Genomic DNA, 20,951 nt, shown 5'->3' with positions numbered 1-20,951 from the left:
GACAACACAAGAAGCACTAGTCAATCCAATTGGCGCCTCCTCTCTAAGTTTAAGAGCAGGTGCCAATTGGTTTGGCGTCTTCTCTAAAAAGTGGGGTAGATTAAGATTTTTTTTGAAATCAGGATTATTTTGGATTTTTTTTTAAAAATCAAGAGTATTTGGATAAAAAATTATATATAGGAAATTAATAATAAAAAATTATAAAAAAAATAGTAATTATTTTAATAAAAATTATTTAAAATAACTAATAAATTATTTAAAAGTAAAATTGATAGAAAAATAAACTATATTAAGAACAAAATTTTCCAATATTATTATAGTTAAAACATAATTTGTGCGTATGACCAAGAACAAAATGTTGTTAATTCTTAATAAGATAAAAGACATATTAATACATGTACATTTGTTAGTGTACTAACAATTAAATTTTGTACGTGAAGTTGTACATTCAGAGAAATTTAAATTTAAATTGTTTTTTAAATATTTATAAAATCCTAATATTTACCTTAACATCACAAATTTAACCTAACTCAATATAATTATTATAAATTTATAATTTAGCCAACAAAATCTCATATTTATAGTAAAAATAATTTTAAATAAGATTCTCTTTAAATTGCAGTGTAAAAAACTTGTACGAGTTTTTCAACAATTGGATAATTTGTTTTTACATGGGAAGCCAATAAAATTACTTATTAAAGTATTTAAAATGAATTTTAGAAATAATTTTGTGTTTGCCATAAAAAAAGAATTTTTTGATGTACTCATAAATCACTTTCAGTTGCTTTCAATAAACTCTTCAAAATAGTAACTTATACAGTTAGTTTGGCTATTTGTTTTTTTTAACCGTTAAAACAATTTACAATAAAATAATTTCTATATTTTTTAATAATATATTTAACTTAATAATTTTCTTACCATAAACACTTAATTTACTTTTTGACTAATTGAAAACAATATTAACAATAAAAAGTTTCTTGACTAATTTAATATACTATGTATAATTTATTCAGTTACACCCTATTAAAAATATTTCTTGACTAATATAATATACTATATATTACTAATTTAGAATAACTTTTTCAGTTATACTCTCAATTAAAATTTTCAATTTTTTGTTAGTAAACATATTTGAAACTTTAAATTTAATTTTATTACATTACCATTTATTCATTCAATTTTATTTTTTTATCTTAAATAAAAATAACTAATAAAAATTTACATAAATAATCATAAATATAAAAGCTAAATTCAAATTTAATATAACTTTTTTTAGTTGAACTCAAATTAATGAAGTACTATTAAGTTAATAATTTCATTTATTCACAATTTTAAGTATTAAATTAATAACAAAGGTCTTAAATTTCTAAATATTTTTTCCAATTCAACCTCATCAAATTATTATTATTATTAGTATAATTAGTATTTTACTATTGCAATATTATTTTCATTTATTTCACCATTATTTCCAAAGTGAAACTTCCTCATTTATTTCAAACAATTTTGTGGCTCATCATCATCCAAATTTTCCTTTTCTCTTAAATAATTGAGTTCCATTCCATCCACACTCATTACCAAATTGCAACTCCAAACTCAAACTTTCAAACAGACACTTCTCTTATCTTATAACTCAATCAAACTTGATCAATTTCTTCAACAAGGTTAATGCAAATTCTAAAATCTGGGTTTTCTTCAAGTTCAGATTTTGATTCATGGGTTGCATTTACTCAAGAGTTTGTATAGGTGACAATTGCAAGGGTTCTAGCATAAACGGCGACGCTATTTCAACTTCAAGACATGAGTTTCGTGAAGTTAATACCTTTTCACCATCTTTTTCGGTTGAAGGTGAAGTTAGAGATCAATTGAATCAATTAAGCTTAACTAGAGATTCAGAAGCTGGAATTAGAAGATTATCTAGGGTTTCATCACAGTTTTTACCTGCTGATGGGTCAAGAACAGTGAGAATTGGTTCTTATGACTATGAGTTACGGTATTCTTATCTTTCTCAACGTGGTTATTATCCTGATGCTCTTGATAAAGCGAATCAAGATAGTTTTTGTATTCATACACCTTTTGGAAATGATGTTAATGATCATTTTTTCGGTGTTTTTGACGGTCATGGTGAGTTTGGAGCAGAGTGTTCGCAGTTTGTCAAGCGTAAGCTTTGTGAGAATTTATTGAGGAATTCTAAGTTTAGTGTTGATGCCATTGAGGCTTGTCATTCGGCTTTTTTAGCAACGAATTCGCAGTTGCATAGTGATATTTTAGATGATAATATGAGTGGAACAACGGCGATAACAGTTTTGGTTAGAGGGAAAACGGTTTATGTAGCGAATTGCGGAGATTCGAGGGCGGTTATAGCTGAGAAGAGAGGGAAAGATGGTGGTGGGGATGGTAGTGTTGTGGCGGTTGATTTGTCGATTGATCAGACACCTTTTAGGGTTGATGAATTAGAAAGAGTGAAACTTTGTGGTGCTAGGGTTCTTACTTTGGATCAAATTGAAGGGTTAAAGAATCCTGACGTTCAATGTTGGGGTAGTGATGAAGAAGGCGATGATGGTGATCCTCCTAGGTTGTGGGTTCCGAATGGGATGTACCCTGGTACTGCTTTTACAAGGAGTATTGGTGATTCTATTGCGGAGAGTATTGGTGTTGTTGCGGTTCCTGAGATTGTTACTTTTGAACTCACACCTAATCATCCATTTTTTGTTATTGCTAGTGATGGAGTTTTTGAGTTTCTTTCTAGCCAGACTGTGGTTGATATGGTAGGCACAACTTTTATTCTCTTTCACCTTTCTTTCTCTCTCTCTTGCTTTAAGTTTTTGATGCATGAGGAAAACATGTCTTGCTTTTTACTCTTTATATGATTACAATTTGCTTTTCAGTTTGCTAAAAAAGCAAGTTGTTGAAATAGTTATTCAGTGTTTGTTAATTAGTGCCTATAACATAGCAGAACTTATACAAATTACAAACCGGTATTGTTCTGCGAAGCGACATTTAGCACTAAATGTTGTCAAATAGCAACTATAGCGGCACACACTATAACACTGTTGCGTAGAGGAATTTGAACAAACTGCTATTTTCTGCAATCTAGGATTGATAACACTTACGAAATTATTGTATTTCGGTAGTAATCAGGATCTACCATCATCGAGATTAGTTAGGTACTGTGCCTCTCCTATTTGGAATTGGGAGTGACGAGTTTTCTCTTACCGATAGGAGAAGCACGTATGCAACATGCGACATTTTGGTAAGTTTGTCTCATAGAAGGTGCGGAGAAAGAAATTTAGTGTGATTAATAATTGAGAAGTGTAACAAGAAAGGTTAAAAACTCAATGCTGAGATCCACATTATTAAATCGTGTGATGGTTTTGGTAATTTAGTGTTGAATGAGGATATATTTATCTTGTAAATCTTTCTCCTTCATAGAACTAATTTCTGTGAATTTGATTAAAAGCATGTGTAAATCTAGATTTGGTTTATCATTCAATTAAGTTGAATGTTTTGTCTCTTAATTTCCTATCCTGCTTTCAGGTTGCAAAATTCAAAGATCCACGTGATGCTTGTGCTGCAATAGTGGCAGAATCTTATCGACTTTGGCTACAGTACGAGACGCGTACAGATGATATTACAGTAATCATTGTGCATATAAATGGCCTAAATGAAGTATGATGTTTTTCTTTTCTCCTGCTTCTATTCACACTTAATGTTTGCTAGAAATGTTTCAGTATTCATTACTACGTATTGTAAACAAATCACTATTTTTTGCGATGTGCAATTGACAACATTGCTTGTTTTTTTTATTATTTATGGGTAACTAATCTAGTTTTTTGAATCAGCCTGCTGTTGCTCACTCGGCAAGTTCTCGCGATGTTTTACGAACTCCTGTCCCTCAGGTTGTAGAGGTGACAGGTTCAGAATCTCCTTCCACCTTTGGCTGGAATGCCAGGAACCATCGCGTAAGGCAAGAATTGTCAAGGGCACGCCTTCGAGCAATCGAAAATTCCCTTGAGAATGGACAAGGTTGGGTTCCTCCATCTTCAGCGCACAGAAAGACATGGGAGGAAGAAGTAAATCCCAATTCTTTTTTTCGCTTTTCATTTTTGTTTATCAATATCGATAACGAGCATTGACGCCATGTTGGTATAAATGTGTAGATTCATTTTCTCTTGTTTACATGTTCATTAACTGAAAACTTGGTGCTTCTTCTCATCTTTGTATGAAACAGGCACACATAGAGCAGGCATTGCACGATCATTTTCTCTTCAGAAAACTTACCGATTCTCAGTGTCATGTTTTATTGGATTGCATGCAAAGAGTCGAAGTCGAACCTAAGGATATTATAGTCAAACAGGCCAGTTTCCTAAAATGAATTTTACTACTATTGAATTGAACTTGCACTAGATCTTATTAAAGTTTCTCTTTATTTTGGCTTACTTGGTATTTATAAGCGTAGAAGTGTGATAAAAGTAATACTTTACAGGGTGGTGAAAGTGACTGTTTTTATGTTGTTGGAAGCGGAGAATTTGAGGTCTTGGCGACTCAGGTTTATAAAGAACGCTATTTGTACCTAAGTCCTGTCTAGAATTCTGTTTGTTTCTTTGCGATGAGTTACAATTGTAGTTCCACATTTATCACAATGACAGGAAGAAAAAGATGGGGAGGTACCTAGGGTTTTGCAGAGCTACACAGCCGAAAAACTATCGTGCTTCGGGGAACTTGCTCTTATGTGAGTCACTCTACCACCTAATTTGTGGACTTTCTACTAAATTGTTGTAGTTCTTTTCGACGTGAAAAATATCTGCTTGAGGCCACTCACGTTACCTCTGTTTAGGTATATAAAGTTCAACTATAATTGCAATATTCCAGAAAAAAATTAAAGCACTGATTGTGTTGCTTTTGCACTTCCTTTTAATTTCAAAAGTAGTTTTATGGTTTTTCTTATTTTTCCATATGTAGGTGCTATAATATTTTTTTAACCAAATTTTGTAACTTATCTCTGCCTGAAATATGGCATTACAGGTACAACAAACCGCTCCAGGCTTCTGTGCGTGCCGTAACAAAGGGAACTCTTTGGGCTTTAAAGCGAGAAGACTTTCGAGGGATTTTAGTGTCGGAATTCTCTAACTTATCATCGTTGAAGTTACTTCGGTCTGTAGATCTCCTCTCAAGATTATCAATTTTACAACTTAGTCAGATTTCCGACTCCCTTACGGAAGTTTCCTTCTCAAGTGGACAGACAATAATCGATAAAGTAAGTTTTTTTTTTTTGCTTAGAAACTTTTGTGCATTTTGCTTTTATCTTTTCTTTAACTTCTTCGGTATGTTTTTGCAGAATGAAGTCCTTGCATTGTACATCATCCAAAAGGGACGAGTAAAAATAACTTTCGATGCCGCCTTCTTGACGAGTCCAAATACTAATAGTCTCAATAATGACATCCAAAATGAGGAGGAGGATGATGATAAACAGAGCGGAACAGAATTGTCAATAGAGAAGCCCGAGGGAAGCTATTTCGGTGAATGGTCCCTTCTGGATGAACACATTGGTTCCTTAACTGCTGTTGCTGTGGATGATGTTGTATGTGCTTTACTAACAAAGGAGAAATTTGAATCAGTTATTGGATCCTTACAAAAGATTTCTCAGGAGGATCACAAGTATGTCTTCATATGTGCATGTATCAAACAATAGCTTGGTGGTTTCTTCCTAGGAAACACAGACACTGGACATGACATTGTCACTAATACATCGACACCAATAATAATTTTTAAAAAAATGGAATGATTGAATGTAATGGGTCAGTGTCTTATATGTTGCATTTAAAATCAAGCTTTATATCGTTGACACAGTTAATTTGACAATAGGTCGAGGAACAATTCCAAGGAATTGACTAAAAGCTTTGAATTCTCATCCCTCGATAAAGTCCAGCTCACAGATTTGGTAAGAGTATTTGTTGCTTTCTGAATTCTGATAAATTGGGCTTGCAATCGGAAAATTAGCTTATGGACTTTTTTCTTTTGTAGGAGTGGAGAAAAACCTTATATTCTACTGATTGTTCTGAGATTGGACTCGCAAACTTAAGAGACTCAGGTAGATAAATATTTTACCAGTTTCTCGCTTAGAATTTGACTAATGAATGCTTAATCCAAAATAACGGATTTAAACAAATTTGACAGTGGATGTGTAATCATTTTTCTTGTAGAAAATGTACTTACTTTGAAGAAGTTTTCCAAGTCAAAAGTGAAAAGGCTAGGAAAGGAATCACAAGTCTTGAAAGAGAGAGATTTGATTAAGGGTATGAGCTCTTCAGCTTGTGTACCACAAGTTTTATGCACCTTTGCTGATCGCACATGTGCTGGAATACTGCTAAATACTCGTCTTGCCTGCCCTTTGTCTTCCATACTTTCAAGTCCTTTTAGCGAATCAGCAGCCCAATTTTGCGCGGCTTCTGTTGTTACTGCCTTAGAAGACTTGCACAAGGTCTTGTATCTGTTTTTTCTTTTACCTTGCTTTTCCGGCTTGTGGCTAAGATTATCTAACTTTTCATCCTCGGCGCATTTCATATTTGAATTGCAGAATGGTGTTCTCTATAGAGGTGTTTCATCTGATGTTTTGATGTTGGATCAAACAGGACAGATACAGGTTTGGAATTTTATTTACTCATCATATTCATGTTTATCGTTAATGGCAACCGTGCCGTGAAATTATGACAAATGGTGTATATAGATCTATATATAATGATTCATATGTTATCATGTTATTAATTATTTGTAAATGCATGTTGCTGTTTGTAGCTGGTAGACTTCAGATTTGGAAAGAAGCTATCTGATGAGAGAACATTCACAATTTGTGGGATGGCAGATTCGCTAGCTCCAGAGATTGTTTTGGGAAAAGGCCACAGTTTCCCCGCTGACTGGTATAACTAAAACTTGTATAAAACAACCATTGCAAAGTGTCGATGTCGCTGTTTGACACAGACACCTTTTTTAGAGGTGTCGGTGCTACAGAGCTGACAAATTTATTGATGATAATGTAGGTGGGCGTTGGGAGTTTTAGTGTATTTTATGTTACGGGGCGAAATGCCGTTTGGATCATGGAGAGAAAACGAACTTGATACAGTTGCCAAAATTGCAAAAAGGAAACTAAATCTTCCAGACACTTTTAGCCCTGAAGCTGCTGATCTCATCTCCAAGGTATATATACCAAGAAATAAAATAAATATGATTTCTATTCGCCACAAATTGTGTTCACATAGATATACATATGAAAACCGCAGTTGATGACATTCAAAACTGTAGTTAATTGTGTTTTGTGGATGGTTAATGAGTTGCCTCAGTTATATTCATTAACCATGTAATTGAATTGCATTAACCATCAAAATTGTTGTCGAATTTGTTGTCATAAAATATATGCGGCATATGCTTGAGATGAGAATACCTATGTATACTTAACTCATTTTATTTGATTTGTTCAGTTACTTGAGGTGGAAGAAAGTACAAGACTTGGTAGCCAAGGTTCTGATTCTGTTAAGAGTCACTCTTGGTTTAATGATATCGACTGGGAAAGGATTCGAAACCACACTTTTCCAGTTCCTCCGGAAATTACTTCTCGTGTAACGCAATATTTGGAAGCTCGTTCGGAGGATTGTAGTGCTTCTATGGGGTCCCCATCACAGGAAGTAGAAGAACTCAATGAGCCAGAATGGCTTGAAGATTGGTAGAAAAATGAGAAGTAGGCTTTATCTACATTTCGAAGTTGCGAGCTTCTTTTTCCGTATGTACAGAAGTATACTTCCGGACGAAAAACGGCTGTGTTTTTGTCCGAAAGTATACTTCCATAGGGCAAAAGAAAATTATTATTTTTGGAAGTATACTTTTGAAGCAGTCTGTGCTGATGGAAAAAGAAGCTCCCTTGTTTGGATAAATTGCAATCCAAGAATGCAATTGACCATAATATCCTCCCAAGTTCAATCTTTTAGTTGCTGAATGGGTAGGATAGGTTTATAGTATGTTATTTATCTCTTTCACTTTCTACTATTTTTTGATAGTTGCTCTATTTTATGCTGTAAATAATATATATGTTCATGATTGAATTTGTTTGTGTTCAGTTTAATGTTAAGAATTTATGAATTTTTTTATCTCATGCACTCATAATGTAATATTGTTTTTGTTCTTCTGTAACTTGTTGATTCCTTAAGACCCTCCCCCCATCAAAGAATCATGCCAAAACAATTTATCAGAGGTTGTTGTCTAGATACTACTAGTGTTAAAGAATTCAAAAGATGATAAAAAAGCCAATTGAAGAATGCCATCAACTTGACTTTATTATTTTCCATTTTTTGTTATAACAGTCAATTTCTATTATGACAGTCAGATAGATTGGAATGACAAATAGTTTGTTAGAATCAGGATAATAATTTGATCCATCCTTATTGGGCACTCGCAAAATTACTCATAATCGATCAAATAAAAATCTGCAGAAATAGCTATGGACACGGACTCGGATAATTACCTACAAAAATAAACGGGTGTAGGCGTATTTTATGTTGGTACTTAAACCGTCTCATATCCGCACAATATATATTTATGTAATTAAATTTAGATTTATATATTTTAATTTATATTATTATATAAGAACGTATGTGTATCAATTTTAAAAAATATATCAATGTTAAATCATTATGTATCTAATATAAATGTTTGTTTATTTCAACCATAAGTTTTTTTGAAATTTTTTTAATGTTTTAAAAAATTTAAAATATATGATATTTTATAATTGATCAATTTATTTTTAATAGGAATGTGAATAACGAATACAGGTAGGTATTGGTACTTACATATCTATAAGGTAGGGGTGCGAGTGCAAACTTTGGCGCTCAAGTGGAGTACGGTTCGGGTATGGGGACTTTTTCAAATCGTAGGTATAGGAATTAGTACAATAGTACCTTGCCCATTAACATCCCTATCCCTAGTTAAAATGTTAAAGTTATGCTCCTCTACTTGAGTCACTCGACACCTTGAATAGAGTCCTATTTTTGTGTATACATTCATGTTAGTTATGATTAATCAACTCAAGCGAGCATTTATACACTTCATTCTTAATTCTAGACCAATTTTCTAAGTTATATAGAATACGTGAGATTTCATCAATCTTAACATGATATCATTTGCTTTTCAATCCTTCTCTATTTTTAACATGATATCATTTGCTTTTCAATCCTTCTCTATTTTTAACATGATATCATTTGCTTTTCAATTTTTCTCTAATTCGTTCTAACCTATTTTCTTAATCGCGTCTTCTCGCTTGACTACTCTTGATCCAACTATCGATCAAACAAATCCTTTATATGTTAACCCAAATGACGGCCCTTCATGTGTCGTTGTCAATTCAATTCTCACTAGTTTAATTATCATTCTTGGGTGCATTCTATGCACCGTGTTCTTGAAGATGAAACTCGATTTTATTGATGGAACTATTATTTTCCCTACTGAATCATTTGATCTCAGCTTGTGTACATGGAATAGATGTAATATGCTTGTTCAATCATTGATTATGAATTTGGTTTTGGAATCCATTGCTCAATCAATAGTATTCACGAAGAATGTTGTATATGTATGAAATGACTTGAAATAACCTTATTTAGAAGGTGGTTTCATTTTGATTTCAGAACTACGAAAAGAAACTTATTCTCTCAAACATGATTCAAGATCTGTTACAAATTTTTATTTTTAAATTTGAATGTTCTATGAGAGGAAATAAAACTTTACCTCTGTGTTCCAACTTGCACATGTCAAATAAAATGCTTTTGTAAAGCCATGATAAGTGTGAAGGGAAATAGCGATTCAAAATGCAACGGAAAATACAAATTATCTCTTTAGTTGATCCTTATGAATCATGCATGACCAGTGATATAATGATTACCTCATGTGGTGATTAACACATGTACTGCATAATCAGAGGAATGATCACGAATGTTGAATGAAGAACAATACCTCTACTCAGTCCACACGAACAAAGTCTCTTCAATCTCATTGCTAGTTGTTACGAATGAAGACTTTGTGTGTGTGTGTATGTATGTGTGTGTGTATGAGAGAGAGAGAGAGAGAGAGAGGGAGGGAGGGAGGGAGGGAGAGAGAGAGAGAGAGAGAGAGAGAGAGAAATTATGGTAAGGGTTTCACAAACTGAATTTCATCAATTATAAAAGCTTCTATACAAGAGTTATATTTATAAAATCACTTGTATATGCAATATGCTGAAAAAGCCCAACTTAAGTACACCATATGTATAATAATAATACTATATAATAAATACACTTTTATTATTATTATTATTATTATTATTATTATTATTATTATAATTTTTATATTTAATAACTATTATTATTATATTATACGGTGTTTCATATTCCACTTAAGTACATCGTACCTTACAGTGTTCCATAGTTCTCTCAAGTACACCATACCTTACGGTGTACCATATTTCACTCATTCATTATATATCTCATCATCTGTTTTTATGAGTGTGGCCAGGTAGGTTCTCGTGACTTTGATAATTCTATTAAAGCACACATTTAATATAATAAACAGTGAGCAAAATCTAGCAACACATCACTGCTACCCAAGTCACGAAAATGTCATGTGATCTGACAAAACCTTTATGTGATAATGCTTGTTTATATAATTACCCTTTTGCCCTTATGTATATATTGAACACAATGCATATACCGTGTCATCCTTGTCCAGTTTAATATTGGGCCCTTAGACATTTATCATGTTATGCATGATGAGAAAATTCCATATAGGCCACTCATTTTCCTTAACATGCTTTGTGGAGTACCCATCAACTGTCTTTATGGTCATCCAGTTATTGATAAAGTTGGATCATCAATAAAGCACCTGAATCCACATCTAAGATCCATAGTGGTTTCAGGTTGAAGGGTGGTATACACAAATATCACTATGAAAATAACTTATGATACTTTACATAATATCATATGTAGTATTCTCATAACAGATTAATCTTGTATAAATATTATTCATAATATTCATACCTATGTTAAGACTCGATAACTCTTTATCCATGATCCATGAGATATGATCATCAGTTTATCCACATAATAGTCTGAGTGTTTTAATGTTATCTCACTTCATAATAAAGCTCTACTAAATATACTTTAAGAATATTATCCTTATGTTTAATGGGATCTCACGATTAATTCCGACTTAACATTTTATTAAAGGACTAGATATTCTAGGGACTTTATTATTTTGGAAAAACAAACATAATAAATAAATGTCTTTTAATTATTAATAAATAATTTAATACAAGTACCAAGTTCTAATAAAACTATTGGCCTCTAGGCTTACACAAAGAATCTTCCACTAGCACTAGAGCTAATCTGGCATACCCCTAATACTCATGGGACTAGTATGACCATCATGATTCTAATGTGCAAGAGGCTTGGTTAGTAGGTCAACAATATTGTCAGGTGTTGATACTCTGCATATCTTCACATCCCCTCTATGTATTATCTCTCGAATAAGGTGATATCACCTAACTATATGTTTGGATCGTTGGTGAGATCTAGGTTCATCACCTTGTGCGATAGCACCATTGTTGTCACAATAGAGATCAATTGGATCCACAATGCTATGGACTATACTAAGTTCACTAATGAACTTCTTGATCCAAACAACCTCCTTTGTTGCATTTGAGGTAGAATCAATAAATGTATCTTGCTTTGAACTTTTCCAGCCCACAACGCCACCATTTAATCAGAACACATAATTAGATTGTGATATAAAGTCATCCTTATATGTCTATAAGCTAGCATCAGTGTATCTAATTATACTGATATCTATATAAAAAATGAGCCCTTAGTCCTTCTCAAGTAGTTAAGAATATCCTTGACAACAACCCAATAAGCATCACCGACATCAGATTGGTACCTACTTGTTGCACTTAAATCATACGAGACATTTGATTGAGTACATAACAAAGAATACATGATCAATTCTATTGCAGATGCATACAAAATCTTATTCATGTGATCCCTTTATTCCTTACTTGAATAGGATTGTATTTTTTTAGACACAAGCCATGTTGCACATGTATGAATCCTTTATTGGAATCATGCATATTAAAGTGTTTCTACACTTTGTCTATGTATGTGACTTAGGCCAAGAAGTCTTTGTGATCTATATCTATAGATTATGATTCCTAATATATATGCTGCTTCACCCAGGTCCTTCATAGAAAAGTATTTCCCTAGCCAAATTTTCACTTGCTGCAAGGTATGGACATCGTTTCCAATGAGTAATATGTCATATGCATATAATATCAGGAAGACGATCATGCTCCCACTGGCTTTCTTCTAAACACAAGGCTTATATTTTTTATAATGAATCCATATTGTTTTAATATTTTATCAAAATGAAGATTCCAACTTCTAAAATCTTACTTTAATTCATAGATTGATCGTTGTAACTTGCATATCTTTTGGGCTTCTTCTGGTATGTCAAATCCTTCAGGTTGTGTCATGTAAAATCCTCAAGAAGATTACCATTAAGGAAAGAATTCTTAACATCCATCTTCCATATTTCATAATTATGGTATGTAGCGATAATAAGTAAAATCCGAACAGATTTTAGCATTACAACTGGTGAAAAAGTTTCATCATAGTCTACACTATGAATTTGCTTATAGCCCTTAGCAACCAGTATTGACTTATAGGTATGTACCTTACCATCCATGCCAAACTTCCTTTTTAAGACTCACTTACATCCTTTAGTATTAACTCCTACAAGAGGCTCTACCAAGGTTCAAACCTGGTTTATGTACATGGAATCCATTTCAGATTTCATGACTTCTAGCCAATTCTCAGAGCCGGGACCAATAATGGTCTCTTAGTAGGTCACATGATCATCTTGATCCATGAGTAATACATCACCTTGATCAGTTACAAGATAACCATATCTCTCAGGTTGGTGACATATCATGTATGACATATGTTGGTCTTGTTCTACTTGAGCAAGTTGCTTTTCAACAACTGCTTGTGTTTCCTGCTCTAGTTCCTCCATATGTGTATCAATGCTTTGTGATTCTTGAATTTATTCAAGCTATACTTTCCTCACACTTATTCCTTTGGAAACAAAATCCTTTTCAATGAATACTCTAGTCTGAGTGACAAACATTTTGCCCTCATAATAGGAGGAATGATCACGAGCATTGAATGAAGAACAACGCCTCTAATGAGTCCTCACAAATAGAATGCCTTCAATAATAGTGTTAGCTTCTATGAATGAAGACTTTGAGTGTGTGTGTGTGTGTGTGTGTGTGTGTGTGAGAGAGAGAGAGAGAGAGAGAGAGAGAGAGAGAGAGAGAGAGAGAGAGATGAGAGAGAGAGATTGTGTGTGTGTGTGTGTGTGTGTGAGAGAGAGAGAGAGAGAGAGAGAGAGAGATAGAGATAGAGAGAGAGAGAGAGAGATGAGAGAGAGAGATTGTGTGTGTGTGTGAGCGTGAGTTAGAGAGAGAGATTACGGCTAGGGTTTCACAAACTGATTTCATCAACTGTAAGAACTTCTACATAAAGGTTCTATTTATATAATCACTTGTGTGGGCAATAAGCTGAAAAAACCCAACTTAAATGCACCATATGTATAATAATACTAATATTATTATAATAAACACACTTTTGCTAGTGTTATATTTAATAAATATTTTAATAATAATAATAATAACTATTATTATTATATTATATAGTGTTCTATATTTCACTTAAGTACATCGTATCTTATGGTGTTCCATAATTCTCTCAAATACATCGTACCTTACTATGTATCATATTTCACTTAATTATTCTATCTTTCATCATTTGTCCTTAAGTGTGATCATGTAGGTTCTCGTGACGTTGCCAATTATATTAAATAACACATTTAATATAATAAATAATGAGCGGTATCTATCGATACATTAGTGCTACCCAAGTCACAACAATGTCATGTGATCTGACAAAATCGTTATATGATAATGCTTGTGTGTACAATTACCATTTTTCCTTATGTCTATATTGAACAAAAGGCATAGATTGTGCCACTTTGGTCCAATTCAATATTGGGCCCTTAGACATTTATCATATTATGTAGGATGTGCAAATTCCAACAAGGTCACTTATGCCACTCAACAGAGTTTATGGAGTATCCATCAGTTGTCTTTATGGTCATCCAGTTACGGATAACGTTTGATCAACAATAAAGTACCCAACTTCATATCTAAGGTCCATAGTGGTTTTAGGTCTAAGGGTGATATACATCATTCTCACCAATGACACTTAAAACAACTTATGACACTTTGCATAACATTCTATGTAGCATTCTCATAGCGAGTCACTCTGGTATAAATAGTACTCCTAATATTCATACTTATGTTAAGACTCGATAATTCTTTATCCAAGATCCATGATATGTGATCACCAGTCTATCCATATAATAGTCTCGATGCTTTAATTTTATCCCACTTCACAATAAATCTTGACAACGCATACTTTAAGAATATTGTCCTTATGTTTAATGGGATCTCATGATTAAGTCACACTTAACATTTCATTAAACAGACTAGATATTCTAGAAACTTTATTATTTTAGAAAAACAAACATAATAAAGAAATGCATTTTAATCATTAATAAATTATTCGATACAAGTATCAAGTTTTAATAAAGTTATTGTCCTATAGGGCTTACACCCATAAAGTGCTCATAAGAATCACATCAGTCTCCACACCATCAGATATCTCACTAGTCATAATAATAACTTTGCAATGGTCTAATTTTAAGAGTTTCTCATGGATCCCCTACATCCATTAAACAAAATCATCTATTTGGTCATTCAACATGAACGTCAAGTTTACTTTTCACTTTCTGATGAGAACAAAGTTTTGGTCAATGATGTTGATTTCAAGAAAACTGACACAAGATTTGGAAAATCTAGCTCTCACATGTATGTTTCCAAGCCTCGTGTGTACTTTTTGAAGCAAGTAGAATCACATTGTAGATAATTTCTATATTAATCATGGTCTACCTCTACATCTACCTAATAAGTACAATTCCATGGTAAGTAATGTCTGAATTAAGAGTAGTGATTATGTTAATACTACAATTATGGTTTTTGACGCCAAAGTTGGATCTGCATCCATTATTCAAGATTAGTATTAGAAGCTTGTACCTCTACTACATAATTATTCTCTTAACCAATGTTCAATAACTTCTACTTCAAACCAGGTTGGTTCTTCCAAGATCATTGATGATCCAACAGTGAACCTACAAGGTATTACTCATTCTTTCCTTCATAAAAGTGCTCTTGGACTGTGGATCATTGATTCAGGTGTCAATCATCATACACACACATTACTTAATTGTTTTCTTTCATATAAAGAAATCAACCTTATTACTGTTAGGTTGCCTAATGAAAAAAATTCATATGCTAAACATAGTGGTATTATGAAATTTTCACCTCATTTCTTAATACATGATGTTTGTTGCATACAAAAACTTTCCTTAAATTTACTTTAAACTTCTAATTGTCGTGAGTCATTTAACTACTTTATTATTTTCAATAGTATGCATTTATGCATCCAGAAGCATAATACTATAAGGATGATCGGTTATGTATAAGCATTTGAAGAATTTTACTATCTTAATATAAGGTATAACAACATGTACGATTCTATCATTTATGCCTCAAAATCTTTCACTCTTCTAGATACTGCCTTATGGTATTTTAGACTAGGTCATTTATCACACACTAAGAGGCATCTCTTAAATTATAAGTCTCCTTTTATTGTTATAGATCAAAAGGTTGTCTATGATATATGTCACCTTGCTAGACATAAGAAATTTCCTTATGCAACTAGTTTTAATAAAGCTTCCAAACCTTGTGATCTTATTCATTTAGATATATAAAGTCTCATTGCAATTAAATTTGTACATGGTCATTCATATTTTTTTACTACTTTTGATGACTATAGTAGATATACTTGAGTCATATTTATGAAATCTAAGGTTGATTATAGAAAAAACGTTATCAATTTTATTAATTTAATTGAAACACAACACAATTGTAAAATAAGGATTGTTAGATTAGACAATGGACCATCATTCGTTATGCATAAAATTTTACAACTCTAATGGTATTGTGCATCAAACAAGTTGTTTAGAATCTCCACAACAAAATGGTAGATTGGAAAGGAAGCATCAACATATCTTAAATGTTGATAGGGCTCTTCTTACCTAATCATTCCTACCGAGAATATTTTAGTCTTATCCAGCGTTGTATGCCACATTCATTATCAATAGAGATCCAACTCCCATCTTACATAACCATTCACCATATGATATTTTTCATAATGAATTACCTGATTTACATGCATTAAAAGTGTTCGATTCACTTGCTTATGCTTCAAACTTACAAACAAATAGAATAAAATTATCACATATGAGTAGAAAATGAATTTTATTGGTTTCAAAGGAACAATATCTCAACACAAAATAAATCTCCCTTTCTAGAAAAGTGACTAACGATGAGCATATACCACTTTATTAACCTATTTCACACGCACCTAATTGACAATATCATCCACTATTCACAATTGATCATAAGGCAGATACATCAAGTACCTAACTAGACACACATAAACAACCATAATTACCTAACCATATTTCTAAGTCACACTAATCAGTATTAATTACACCAGTCAAGTTGATCCAATTGTACCATCACAAATTCAAAATAGGTCAACTAGAGAAAAGCATATATCTTCCTACCTTTTATATTATGTATGCAATTCGTCAACTGATTCACAATAGACACTATTGAGAAAATCTTAAAGTCTCACATTGGTGAGAGATATAATTTTTGGGGTTGGTTGAAAATATACATGTTGAAGAAGTCATGCATCGCTTAATTTTGTGAATGAAGCGAGAGTTCAATGTTATATATAGGATACAAGTTATTTGTCTCAGATCGCTTAATTTTGTGAAGGAAAGGGAAATCCAATGTTATATATAGGATTCAAGTTCTTCATTCCAAGATGCATCAGTCAAAATCACTTTAAGCTTGTATTTGACTTTCTTTCTTCTCTTATACTTTTGTATTAGAGTGTTGTCAGATATAGTTAAATATTTGTTTTGGAGGGGCATGAGTTAGTTGAGGGTATATTATATGTTGTAAGAATTTTCACATATTGTTATTCTCTAATTATCTATTGAAAACGGTCATGGTTTTTCTCCGGTTTTAGAGTTTCCATGTTATATTCTTGTATTGTGATTGTGTTCCTCTTTTTTCTCCATGCTTTATTTGCTTTTCTCCCCAACAATTGGTATCAGAGTCTTTGGTTCGATCTGGGGATAAATGTTCTTAGTATGCTCTGTGGTTGCAGTTTTGTCTGATCTTCCACATCAGAAAAGAAGGGTAATGTTGTGAAAGAGTTGTTGAGCTGCAATCCCAAATTATTTTGTGCAGTCTGGGTTAGCGAAAATTGATGGAAGAATTTTTTTTACTTGTGAAAAATTCAAGTCAAAGATGTGTTAATTCAATCAAGATTATTAAAGGTGTAAGATTATGTCAGTGGTTGAAGAGCTTCATGCCAATAAGTTGTTGGGAAGAAAAACAAACAAAGCATAGAGAATAGAGATAACAGAGGAACAAACTCACAATACAAGAACATAACGTGGAAACTCCAAAACCGGAGAAAAAACCATGATCGTTGTCAATAGACATAATATACCCTCAACGAACCCCAGTACACCCACTCTCTCCAAAACAAATATTTAACTACATCTCACAACACTCTAATACAAAATTAAGCGATATGGAACTTCAAAGAACTTGTATCTCATATATAACCTTGGACTCTTTTTTCACTGTCTAAACTAAGCGATGTGAGACTTCTTCAACATGTATATTTTCTACCAACCCCAACAATCTTCACCTTGATTGAGAATAATACATAAGTTTTCATTGTCTTCACTGACAATCATACTCTACCATAAAGAGAATCAACATGTATATTTTCAACCAACTCTAACAATCTTCAACTTGATTGAAAATAATACATGTTGATACTCTTTATGGTGGAGTATGATTGTTAGTGAAGACAATAAAAGTCTATGTATTATTTTCAATCAAAGTGAAGATTGTTGGGGTTGATTGAAAATATACATGTCGAAGAAGTCCTACATCGCTTAGTTTATTTTTTCTCAACAACTTTTACAAATTATTTTTATAAGTTTGAGTTAGACTCGACCTACATACTTTAATAGACAGAAACTCCTCATATATGCTTTATCCTATTTATTAGATGTTGTTGTCAGATTATGGATTTAACAGACATAAAGTCTTCATACATCCAAATTATCGAATGTTGTTCTCAGATACTTGAAATGTCTTTATAATATATTAAAAATGTCTTTATAATATATTATAATAGACGACAAAATTCTCCTTGAAAAAATATAAACTACTAGTATCTGCCTAGGCTGAATTCGAAACAAAAACATTTAGTTAAATTAAAAAAAGTTTAAATCTATTAAATTAATGTGACAGTTGTCTCCATTCTTTTTTTGATATAAGATGGAATAATTTATTGTACCGTCAAGACAATAATGACATTGAGGTTATTAAATTTGTTGCGTATTTGAATTGCATAACTTGCTTACTCCATCAATTCATGCATAATTCGGACACAAGTAATTGACGGCGCCTATTGCTTTAGAAGACGTCATCTATCAATCTTTAGACAAGCTATTCTTATACCAAAATACACTTCACCGTAAATTTTTTTATTTTTGATTCAACTTATACAATCAATTTGACCGATCAATTCAATCCAATTTTTAAGACAGTAATTACATTAATTCCACCTAATCACTTAAAATATGGAATTTATTCTAATTTTCAGGAGATATGCAGACAATGTTTTGGACAGGACACACTAAATGCACTAATTTTGTTTGGTTCATTTTTTAAAATGATTTAGAAAGTTGTTAATTTACTAAACACTTGAGAAATTGTGAGCACTTCTCTATTTTTTTATTTGAAATTAATAAAAAGAGATTCTTTTATGAGATTAATTACTATACACTGTCAGTGTAAAAAGTTTTACACCGTCGGTTCATCACCATCACCCGTTTGTATTATTTTATAGATTTTTAAAATAAAAGTTAAACTTCTTTTAATATCCAACGTCTATAATTAAGTGATGGTGTAAAACCCTTTTACACTGACAGTGTATTTCAATTAATCTCTTCTTTTATTCCACAAGAAGAAATATGTTTTTTTTAATTATTAAAAATGAGATTCATTCGAATCAATAGAATATAATGAATAATACAAATTTAAAATCGATATAAATTAAAAAGGATAAATATGTGAACAAACTCGCATCACTCACGTTAATAGTATATAACGGTAAAATGTCTGCAAATGTGACAAAACCTACAAATATGATAAAATTGAATTGTTCGAAATACCAATAATCAAATTTTACAGTGTTGATGACGTCAACATCATTGATTGAATAATCGAAACAAATCTATCAATCTAAACTGAACAAACACCACATCAAGATGAGAAAATAAAGTAATTCACAATAGGACAATGACTAACATAACGTCACACTAAGACGTTGAAATCAAAAAAATAATAATAATATATTTAAAATCACTAATTTAAATAAATAAATAAAAAGAATTTTTTTTAGTGGGGTGATTCTGAATAAAAATCGACCTTAAATCGGGTATAAAATTATTTACTAGTTTATAAAATAATGAATTGAGTTTTGTTAATTTTATTTGAACTTTATCTTTCAAGCTGTTTAGCACGACCCTACAAGAGAGTATGCATAGCAAACCTATAGCGTAAGACTTTGTATTTTTGTACTTCATCTAAACTGTGGTTAAAAGGATCTTCACTCATATTTATCACAATTAATCAATTACTAAGTCAAAATTATGCAAATTTCTTGACTAATTTGTGTGTTTTATATGAAACACGATTCTTAAAATAGTTAAACTTTATTCAACCGTGTCATAAAAATGTTAGAATTTATCTTGACTTCCAACATTTATTAATTTTTTTAATGTAATTTAATTATCTAAGTGTGACTTGTTTTTGTTTGATTTTATAAAAAAAAATCTTTAGTTTTTTATCAATTTCGATGGATTGTATTTTTAATTACCGACTCAAGTGGATATTTAAACACTTCAATTTTATCATATGCAATGTTGTTAATTGTAAAGATGTACATAAGTACATAATTATTTATGATCTTTTGTTAATAACACACAATTTAATATCTTAAGCAAAAGATAATGGAAGGCATATAAAATACGACTTAGATTATTCTTCACAGCAACATTAAGCTGTCATGTTGTAATTTAATCCAATGTCAATTAAATAAATTGAAAATTAAAAAAAAATTAGTTCACTTTTAAATCCACAGAGTCTACCTTGGCAACTTCTCTTGGCTTAGGCACATGAAGACATGGATTTTAACTCACCATAAATGCTACATCCTTGCAAAATATATTATCATCTAATATTCAACCAAAAAATCCATGAAAAATTAAATTGATACTATGAATAAAATTTGAAGCTAAGGTCTAATTTTTTTCTTCTAACAAGAGTAACTTCTCATTTTCTATTTGTAGTGAAAAAAATTTAATTCAAATTGGTGTAATCGATGATAACATGGTATAACTAGTTTCCATCTTTTTCAATCGTAAAAATATCAAAAAGAAGTAACCTGGATAATATTATAGATTTTATGTAATCGGTCACCATCATGCATTTTTTGTATTTTGAAGGCAGTAGCATCCTATATCCAGTTACAGGTTTGATATAATCGATTACAAGGTAGAAAACTTTGTTTTTCTTTTAATTGGTTAGTTGTACTTGTAAA

General features: G+C 31.8%; 1 protein-coding gene across 1 annotated transcript; it reads left to right on the top strand.

Moving 5' to 3' along the window:
* The first annotated feature begins 1,495 nt into the window (after positions 1–1,495).
* Positions 1,496–8,135, top strand: LOC127117483 (protein phosphatase 2C and cyclic nucleotide-binding/kinase domain-containing protein). The gene is made up of 15 exons (XM_051047512.1): positions 1,496–2,765; positions 3,535–3,666; positions 3,840–4,070; positions 4,229–4,354; positions 4,484–4,546; positions 4,647–4,729; positions 5,023–5,254; positions 5,336–5,655; positions 5,863–5,938; positions 6,022–6,088; positions 6,201–6,478; positions 6,575–6,640; positions 6,793–6,914; positions 7,035–7,191; positions 7,473–8,135. The coding sequence occupies exons 1-15, from the start codon at positions 1,713–1,715 to the stop codon at positions 7,716–7,718; spliced, it is 3,252 nt and encodes a 1,083-aa protein (XP_050903469.1). The 5' UTR covers positions 1,496–1,712; the 3' UTR covers positions 7,719–8,135.
* The last annotated feature ends 12,816 nt before the right edge of the window (positions 8,136–20,951 follow it).

Source organism: Lathyrus oleraceus, chromosome 1, assembly GCF_024323335.1.
Source record: "Lathyrus oleraceus cultivar Zhongwan6 chromosome 1, CAAS_Psat_ZW6_1.0, whole genome shotgun sequence".
Lineage (NCBI taxonomy): Eukaryota > Viridiplantae > Streptophyta > Magnoliopsida > Fabales > Fabaceae > Lathyrus > Lathyrus oleraceus.
Note: the sequence above shows the minus strand (reverse complement) of the source record. Positions and strands in the feature narration are given on the sequence as shown.

Coding starts and splice junctions, on each gene's coding strand:
- LOC127117483 (XM_051047512.1), top strand. CDS start 1,713: ATGGGTTGCATTTACTCAAGAGTTTGTATAGGTGACAATTGCAAGGGT. Junction 3,667..3,839: donor ATATAAATGGCCTAAATGAA/GTATGATGTTTT, acceptor TTTTTGAATCAG/CCTGCTGTTGCTCACTCGGC. Junction 4,355..4,483: donor AGGATATTATAGTCAAACAG/GCCAGTTTCCTA, acceptor AATACTTTACAG/GGTGGTGAAAGTGACTGTTT.